This window comes from Rhinolophus sinicus, chromosome 1 (assembly GCF_057876585.1).
Source record: "Rhinolophus sinicus isolate RSI-liver-muscle chromosome 1, RSI-T2T, whole genome shotgun sequence".
NCBI lineage: Eukaryota > Metazoa > Chordata > Mammalia > Chiroptera > Rhinolophidae > Rhinolophus > Rhinolophus sinicus.
In genome coordinates, this window is record NC_142501.1 from 54,989,524 (window position 1) to 54,998,748 (window position 9,225).

A 9,225-nucleotide genomic window follows, 5' to 3' on the forward strand; every position below is an offset into this window, starting at 1 on the left:
TAGCTCAGTTTGTTAGAACATGGTGCTGATAACACCAAGGTTGCTGGTTCGATCCCTGCATGGGCCACTGTGAGCTGTGCCCTCCTTAAAAAAAACAAAAAAAGGCACTGGCCCAAGTGCCAGGACACCATTTCTATCACTTACAATGTAACCTTACTCAAGGTTACACAAAATGGGGATTTTAATATCTACCTCCCAGGATCATTGGAGGGTTGGAATGTACTGTAGCGCAAGATTTGCCATCAAGTAGGTATTTAAGAAATGGCAGTTTCCATCCTTCCTCAGTGTCCTCTTCTTAATGAGAACTGGATATCCAACTCTTACATTTATTTAAATACTGAAAGGTAAATGGGGGACAGTGTCTCCTGAACCCTGAGTGTCCTTGATCACATAATAGATACACAATAACCTGGAAAGGAAGGAGGAAGGGAAAGGGAATTCTCCCTGGAGCTTTCCTGCCTTTCCCTGAGCAAACACCTTGGGTGTGGAAACTCGGTGAGACTGTCAGTGGGACCCTAGGCAGGGCCTGATAACAGAGAGGTTCACATGGGGCACAATTGAAAATACTGACTTGGGGCCTTGGTGAGCAAGAGGACCCTCTCACTGGGTGCTGCCCCCGGCCTGGGCTCTGACACTACCCTCCTGGCTCCAGGGACTTGGTGAGAGGGCCAGTCACACACGAACAGTGGGCAGAAAGTTGGCATTGTTTTATGAAATTTTTCATGTATGTGTGTGTTTGCAGATTGTGATAAAAATGAATTTCTTGCCACGAGCTGCCAAAATAGTTACAGCCACAGTTCTAGATAATGGTGCTGTTCATTTTATCATCAAAAAGTGAAGTCCTTTATCGTGACACAGTCCAGAACCCTGGCCTGGCCCTGGGGCTGAGAGGGAGGGAGTGGGGGAGACAGAATGCCTGGACTCAGTCTGGAAGCAGCTCCACTGAGGTGGGCAGCTGAGGAGGCAGGTGGGATGAGCTCCCAGGCAGGGACCCAGGGTCTGGGAAGTCAAGGGCCAACGCAAGTCAAGAGGCCTGGAGGCCCCGCAGCAGGATCAGAACCTGTGTGTCTTGCACCAGGCTGTTCCTGCTGCTACACCCTCTGCATGTGCTTCTTTATCCTCCCGTAGTGTTTTCTGAAGTCTGAAGATGACCCCATCTCAGCCATGCTAAGTAAGGGCCTGTCCACTTTGTCCTGCGCTAAGGGGCCAGAGTGTATGCCTACAACTCTGGTGTTGGCAGTGGAGCCAAGTGCCACGGACAGACACACTGCTCCACCCAGCTGTGTCCAAAACCTGTGCCTGCCCTACACCTTGGCGACTGTGTTTCAACAAAGACAGGCAAACCCATTTACACACTTACAAAACCCACACCCATACACACAAGCACACCCTTGACATGCAAACCGAATGCACATGCCCTTTGTATACTCAGCCATAAATATGATACAAACACTGCATGTAAAAGCGCAGAGAGGGAGTGGTGAGGAGCAATGCAGGGTGGGTGTGACCGAGTAGAACAATAAGAGTCCACTTATCAATGCCAAGTCCTACACTATGTCGGCTTCTAGAAATTGTGGGTGTTAAGAATGGACTCTGGGCCTCTGAAGAAATGTTTGGAAAGCCAGGATTCCCAGGATCCCAGCTGCAAAGGAATGAAAATGGTAAAGAGACATCTCTGGCCACCAAGGAAACACCATGTGCCTGGCTGAAGAGGAGCACAGCCTTGAGAACTGGACAGCCCTGGTTCAAATCCTGTACCTGCCACTTTCTAGTTAGGCCAACTCCTTGGTCTCTCTGGGTCTGACTTTCCTTATCTGCAAGTATCCTGATGTCGACCTCCTGTGGTCCTGGGAAGGGAAACTAAACTCTCTCCTGATAATACCATCTGAAACCTGCTCTGCCTACTTCCCAGGTTTGCTATGCAGATCAAATGAAATGGGATATGTGAGAGCACGTACATGACGAAGGCCTCAACCAGCTTTCAGCAAAGAAGTCTCTCTGGGAACCGTCTGGAGGGGAGGCCAGACTTTCCTCCCAGTGCCCGCCCCCCTCCAGGCCCTACCAGCTTCTGATTCCAGGGACCACTCCATGGACAAGGGCCACACACACAAGTAGGGTTGGCATACAGCCAGCTGAGATTTTATTTTGGAAAAAACACTTGACTTGGTTTTCAGTTGGGGGTGTGGGGCAGAGGCGGTCCCCCAAGCAGTAGACTCCTCCCCCAAGGGTGGGCTGAGGACTGGGGTGTCTCCCGTGCCTAAAGTCCCCTTGCTCAGCTCCTTTCCCACAGGGTCGGAGGCCAGGAAGGACCCCGGTAGCCTAGCCTTTTACTTGGGCAGGACATCAGAGGACTCAGACACCAGCTTGCCGTCTCGAGTCTCGATCTTCTTCACAACCACGGTCCTGGAGGAGCTGGTGCTGGAGCGGCTGGAGTAGCCAGAGTCCCTGCCAGAGCTGAAGTTGGGCTGGAAGTTTACGCCATAGTTGAAGCCAGGGCTTGTGACGTTTCCATAGGCTGGGCTCAGCGCACCTGGTCAGGGAGAGGCAGCCACATGAGCATAGGAGCCTTACATCCATCAGGCTCCAATGCCTCTTCCCCCTCTAGTCCCTCAACACTCCCAAGGTGGGACAGAGCTTTGATGTTAGCTATGTGACCTTGGACTAGACAGTTAATCGGGCCTCAGCTTCCTCAGCTGTTCAAGAGGAAAATGGATAGGGGTTATGTAAAAAGGTCCTGCCCTCCTGCCCTGCTCCCCAGAGCCGGGGCACTCACCTGAGAAGCCACTGCTGATCTTGGTATGGATACTCATGTTTTGCATCCCAGACTCCAGCCTGTACCCGAAGGACATATGAGATGTCAGGACCAACTCCTGGTCTTGTCATAGGACAACAGGACCCACTCCTCCCCACCCCAGGTCCCAGGGAGACAGCACCAGGGCCAAGACCCCCCACACTCACCGGCTCTCCTCGCCCTCCAGCAGCTTCCTGTAGGTGGCGATCTCCACGTCCAGGGCCAGCTTGACGTTCATGAGCTCCTGGTACTCACGCAGCTGCCGGGCCATGTCCTGCTTGGCGGCTCTCAGAGCGGCCTCCAACTCGGAGACCTTGGCCTGAGCATCCTTGAGGGCCAGCTCCCCACGCTGCTCAGCATCAGTGATGGCAGCCTCCAGGGAAGCCCTCTGTCGGGGGGTGGGGGGTACAGGTAAGCAAATAGAGCAGAGTGTGGTTGCCTCCTGCCCCAGCACCCACCCTCCCTTCCTCCTCCTTTAGGGACCCACTCCCTGACCTAGACTAACCAACTCCACCCAGCTCAAAGAAAATGCTACCAGTGAGTTCTGGAAGCAGAATGGGAAAATGTGAGCAGCTTCCAGGCACTTCCCCACATAAACGTCTCACCTGGGACACTATAAGGTATTATCCCTGCCCTAACTGGACTAGATCTCTGCACTCTAGACTTCCTTAAAGCACCAATCTTACTCTGATATGCAGTACATAAAACAAAGCAGGCTTGGGGGACCCATCCGGCCTCCCACCTACCTGCCAAGTCCCCTTTGACCCCTGTCATGGCCCCAGGGGCTTCCTCCACACCCCTCAGCCTCCCAGGAGCAGTCTGAGAAGCTGAACTACAAATGCCCTTCCAACACCTGAACTCTTATCTAGGATTCCTACCCCCATCCCCTGACCCCTCCCCCTTCCTGTAGTCTCTTCTCTCACTGGGAGGTCTGAGGATCCTCTCCCACCCCCAGTCCAGCCCATACCTGGCCTTTGAGGGCCTCGATCTCAGCCTGGATTCGGCTGATGTTCCGGTTCATCTCAGAAATCTCCGTCTTCGTGCGACGCAGGTCATCCCCGTGCTTCCCAGCCAACGTCTGCAGTTCTTCGTACTGCAAAGGTGAGATGAGGAGTGAGGTTTGAAAGGACCCCTGGAACCCAAGGTACCCTCCATCCAAGAGAGTGCCCTGTCAGCCAGGTCACCAGAGCCTAGGTCACCTCCTGCCCAACCCCCACCCCACACATTCAACGCCTTCTTACAGACCCTAAGGCACAGGGATATCTTAATATCCCCGGCACCCATCCAGCAGGCCCAGCTCATAGCAGGCAGAGTGGCATTTGAAATCCTGCTCCCTGCTCATGAATTAGGCCACAGAATTGTCCGGAGGGTAGGGCCAGCCTAGTGACCCTGCTCTTCACCTTGATCTGGTACATGGTCTCAGCCTCGGCCCGGCTGCGGTTGGCGATCTCCTCGTACTGGGCCTTGACCTCAGCGATGATGCCGTCCAGGTCCAGGGAGCGGTTGTTGTCCATGGACAGGACCACGGACGTGTCGGAGATCTGGGCCTGCAGCTCACGGATCTCCTATGGGGGAGGGGAGAGGTGGTGAGGCCTTATCCCTGCACACAAGGAGCCCCCTTTTGCAGAGGGCCTTCCTTAGGGGGCAAGCCGGGGGCGGGGGCGACAACAGCGCAGAAGACCAGGTGGGCATGAGGACTAGGGAGAGGACAAAGTTCCTGAAGTAGGAAGATGGGTCAAAGACCTGGAACCTAGAGAGACGTAAAGATGAAATGAGGCCAGAATCAAAGCAAACCTAACTTTGGGTGAAAACCCAGAGGGGCAGGGCCCTTCCATGCTCTCAGCTACCAATACTGAGCCCACACATGGCCCAAAGACTCAGAACAAAAGTACTGGGACAGAGCAGGCCCAAGTTGCCACTCTGTGTATGATGACATTGGACTATTTCAGTTCTCTGAGCACATGTTCTCCTCTGTGAAATGGGATCATCAAACCTCTCTCATGCGGGGGGACAGAACATACAGAAAGACTGTTGGGTTAACATCAGTAGCTATAATTATTCAGGGGTGGGCTTGTCTGTTGGTACATGGGGGCCAGGAGGAGCCTCTGATGTGGTTGAAGGAACAAGAACGTACCTCTGCGTACAACTGCCTGTAGAAGTTGATCTCATCCGTCAGCCCTTCCAGGCGGGACTCCAGCTCTACCTTGTTCATGTAAGCTTCATCCACATCCTGGGGGGGGGGGGGGGGGGGGAGATTGAGCTGAGTGCCCACCCTGGACCCCAACCCAGAGGTACCCAATGGCCTGGACATCGAACCTTCTAACTATTGCCTTGCCCGCCTCACTTTATGGCCTGATCCACCAGCCAGGCCTCTGCCCCATCGCACCTGCATCCGCAGCCCAAACACCTTTACTCAGCGTCCTGCAGCACTCCTCCTCCTCTATGGCCAGACCTCCAATCTACTGCTTCATTTTCTTAACCATGTCCCAACATCGATGTCCAGAGTTCTGTCCAAACACACCTCCTTACCTCTCTGTCCTTGCCTACCTTTCTATGCTGCATATCGAGGAGGCACCCAAATGATGGCCGATTACTTAGAAACATTTAGGGACAGAACCCAGAAATCCTCTTAGTCTGAGTCTCTAAGCCCCTGCCTCCAGTGTCTGGTGGGGGTAGAGGACTCCCTCACCTTCTTGATGAGGACAAATTCATTCTCCATCTCTGTGCGCTTGTTGATCTCATCCTCGTACCTGGAAAGGAAAAGACAGAATCAAAGGGTGAAGACAAAGGGGAGGTTGCCCTGAGACTTTTGAGGGAGGGCAAGGATATCTAGAAAATTCAGTTCATGGAAATGCAAGATATGAGAGGGCTAGGCTGCCTGGTCCTTCTGCCCATCAGCCAGGGGGGAGGCCTGGCGCAGGAAATCTCTCTAAATCCATGAATACACATTGGATTTGACATAGTAGGGATATTAGGAGGGTTAGCAACAGGTTCTGACATGAAACCTCAGTCAACTTTCTGGGTTGTGCTGGAAATCAAGAGTAAAGAAGAAAAAGGGGCCAGGGTTGTAAGTATACAAGAGGCCTGTTGGTTACCCATCTCTCCCATCTGAGGTTTACTACATAAACATTAACGTATAATTTGTTGTCCAAATCCGAACAATTCTGAGATTGAAAGGGGATGGGTGCTACTAATAATTATGTCAGGACCATGGGCATAAACTAGACCCCGTCCTGAGAAAACCTGGTCATAGGGTCGCCCTGATTAAATACAATTGCATTGCCCAACAAACAGTGGGCCATGGGGTCTTAGGCCTCTGGTCCCTTGGGGTGGGACAGGACGAGATGACTTCAGTTGGGTAGGTGGTGGTGGGGAGGAGGGCAGCTCACTTATTCTTCAAGTCTTCCACCAGCCCCTGCATGTTGCCAAACTCCGACTCCAGCCTCAGTTTCTCCTGGCCCAATGTGTCCAGCTGCCGCCGAAGGTTGTTGATGTAGCTCTCAAACATGTTGTCCATGTTGCTGCGGGTCGTCTTCTGCTGCTGCAGGAGGCTCCATTTGGTCTCCAGAATCTTGTTCTGCTGCTCCAAGCTCCGCACCTGCATGAGGGAGAAGGGAGCAAAAAGGTCCACATCAGGCCAGGGCTCAGAGTCTGCGGGGAAGCAAGCAGTGTTTTCCACTCCCCAAACAGCGGGTGTCCAGAACCCAGGGACCTGTTTAGCTATGACCTGAGAGAGACAGCACGGTGAGTGGGGGGAGCCATGTCCGTCTAATTCAGACACCTTCTGATGCAAGGGTGTATGACTGGAAGGAGACAGGAGAGTCATGTTGAAGCTGTGTTTGCAGAACAAATAGGTCTTCTTGATTTAGATTATATATTACAGATCAGTAAGAAGAGCCAAGTGTTGATCAACACTTTATAGAAGACTGAAAAAGAACATGTAGATTGTTCATAGCAAATACTATTATCATCATTATTTGGAGTGACTTTGAGGAGCTCATACAGTTTATATGTCTGAATGCGCCCTAGGGACTGGAGAACATAGACCTAGGTTTTAGCCAAACACTGCTGCTAACCTGGGCTGCATAACCTTGAGCTGCTTCCCCGCTCAGAGCATGGGGCTCCTCAAACCCTGCAATGGCCTAGAGGAACTCAGGCAAGTCCTTTCAGGAACCCCATCTCTGTGCAGAAGTCACTCGTGGCCAAGGAAGCTCTTTACCTACATTACATGCTTGAATAGGCAAAACTTCTGACTTAGGAATTATTATGCCCATTTTATGGATGAGGAAATCAGATTCAGCAAGGAAGCCCATTACAGGAAAGGGCAGGGCACTCGGAAGTAGGGATTCGGACTCAGGGCCTGTTTAACTGCCACTCACGGGGAGGACTCCAGAGCTAACAGAACGAAGTCAAGAAGCAAACACAAGGGTGCCAAGAGCCAAGGGTGCCAAGGAACTAAGTAAGAAGCCCTTCCCAAAGAACAGTGGAGTGCGGGCTTCCTAAGGGACTCCAATCCCTAAGGCATTAATCTGCCCCAGGATTTCCCGCCTTTCGTTCCCACAATGCCTCCTAGGAGCCAGTCAGCAGGGAGGGACCCAATCTTCCAGCAGGCTGAGAACCCTGGTCCACCCCCGCTAAGGGAGCACAACCCCCTAGGCTGCAAAAAGCTGCCTGGCTTCTTCGCCGGGAAACTGGAGCCAGGACGTCGGGGCAGAGATGGGGAGGGAAGAGACAGAGGGGACAAGGGCCGAATGGGATGAGGGGCGTAGGCCAACAGACACGTTATCTGAAGCCATAAACTCTGAGGTTTAACAGGACGTGAAAAGTGGGCGGGGTGTCCAGCGCCCGCAGGCTTTGAATCCTGGATGGGCTTTCCTGAAGCCAGCCCCTGGCGTCCTCCCCACGCCCACTCCACCCCTTCCGGACACAGAACCATCCCCCCAAACCCAGGCGCTACGAGCTCCCCAAGTAGACCAGTGCGTCGCCCAGACGGCAGATCTCAGCCCCTCACCCCACGGTGGGGGCGGGTCTCTGCCGCTCCCCAGCCCCGCCCACCGCAGGCTCCAGGGCAGGGGCCAAGTATGACTCATCTAGGTGTATAGGTGCCCCGCACACTCAGGCCTTGGGACGCCGGAGGCTTCAATCAATATTTGTCCGTGTGAATCAAGACACCACTTCCAACTCCCAGAATCCTATCAAACCCCCATTAAAAAAAAAAAAAAAAAAAAAGCCCAGGGACACCTTCGAGAAGCTGCTGGGGCAGTGCTAGCGGGGAAGGGTGAACCTGGAGGACGGGCTCCCCTCCCACCCCACAGCTGTACTCTTCCAGGCTGAAAGTTTTATCCACAGTTGGAACTCGGGTCCGGGTGAGATGGGTGAAGGGGGTAGGAAGCCCCAAGATTTAAAGTCAGAAGCCGCCCAGACCCTCTCCCCATTCCTGCCTCAGCCAAAACAAAAGTGCATGGGAGGAGTGAGTCATAGGTAGGAAAGGAGTGTTGCCAGGGTGGGTGGGGCCCAGCAGGACGCCAGTGGGGGGCTAGAGACGTGCCCACGGACGGGGTGACCAAGAGAAAGGGTGTGGACCCTCGTTGGGCCCCAGGCACAGCCAGCCACGCAGGGGGAGCCCGCTCACCTTGTCGATGAAGGAGGCAAACTTGTTGTTGAGGGTCTTGATCTGCTCCTTCTCCTGGTTGCGCACCGCCTGGATGTTGGGGTCCACCTCCAACTTCAGGGGGTTCAACAGGCTCTGGTTCACTTGGACAGCTGTGATGGTCCCCATATTCCCAGCCCCGCCGTAACCTCCGGCCAGATTCATGATGCCCAGACCAGACCGGTAGCCGCTGCCCGCCCGGAAAAAGGACGAGGAGCTCATGCGGGAGCTGGGTGTACTCGAGTACGAGCGGCTGCTGAAGGCCCGGGGGGCAGAGATGGTCCCCTTGTAGGTCTTCTGGGTCACCCTTGTGGACATTGTGGACATGGTGGAGGCTGGAGTGGAAGCGAGGCGACGAGGAGACGGAACCAGACAGACTCGAGAAGGAGCCAAAAAGTTGCTTCTAAGTGGGGGACAGCATGGCCCTTTATAAAAGAGAGCCCAGCCCAAAGGGGAGGGGAGTGGGCCTGGTACCTGAGTGGCTAGGCCCTGAGGGGGCCGGGCCTAACCCAGTACCTGCCACCTACAGGCCGGACTCAGGTGGGGGCAGCAGAGAGCTGCTCCCACCCTGGAGCCCATTAGAGCACCACCCCAGAAGCCCAAGAAAGAGCAATCCTGTGAATGTGAAACTGGCAGGAATCCAGTGGCCTTGCCCAAGGTCTCTTAACAAAGAGCCACCGCAATCCTGACTCCTGGGTCTTGTCTCTTTCCCTCCTGTGGGAAGCACAGCAGGAAAAGATCCCTGGCATCCGGGTCTCCTCTAAGCTGCGGGGACACCACCCCA

At 54.0% G+C, this 9,225-nt stretch overlaps 1 protein-coding gene across 1 annotated transcript; it reads right to left on the minus strand.

Moving 5' to 3' along the window:
• Positions 1 to 2,112: 2,112 nt before the first annotated feature.
• KRT8 (keratin 8) lies at positions 2,113 to 8,878 on the minus strand. The gene is made up of 9 exons (XM_019724499.3): positions 8,424 to 8,878; positions 6,181 to 6,389; positions 5,481 to 5,541; positions 4,926 to 5,021; positions 4,192 to 4,356; positions 3,759 to 3,884; positions 2,959 to 3,179; positions 2,774 to 2,832; positions 2,113 to 2,530 (listed from the first exon to the last, which is right to left on the minus strand). The coding sequence occupies exons 1-9, from the start codon at positions 8,766 to 8,768 to the stop codon at positions 2,328 to 2,330; spliced, it is 1,485 nt and encodes a 494-aa protein (XP_019580058.1). The 5' UTR covers positions 8,769 to 8,878; the 3' UTR covers positions 2,113 to 2,327.
• Between the last annotated feature and the right edge of the window lie 347 nt (positions 8,879 to 9,225).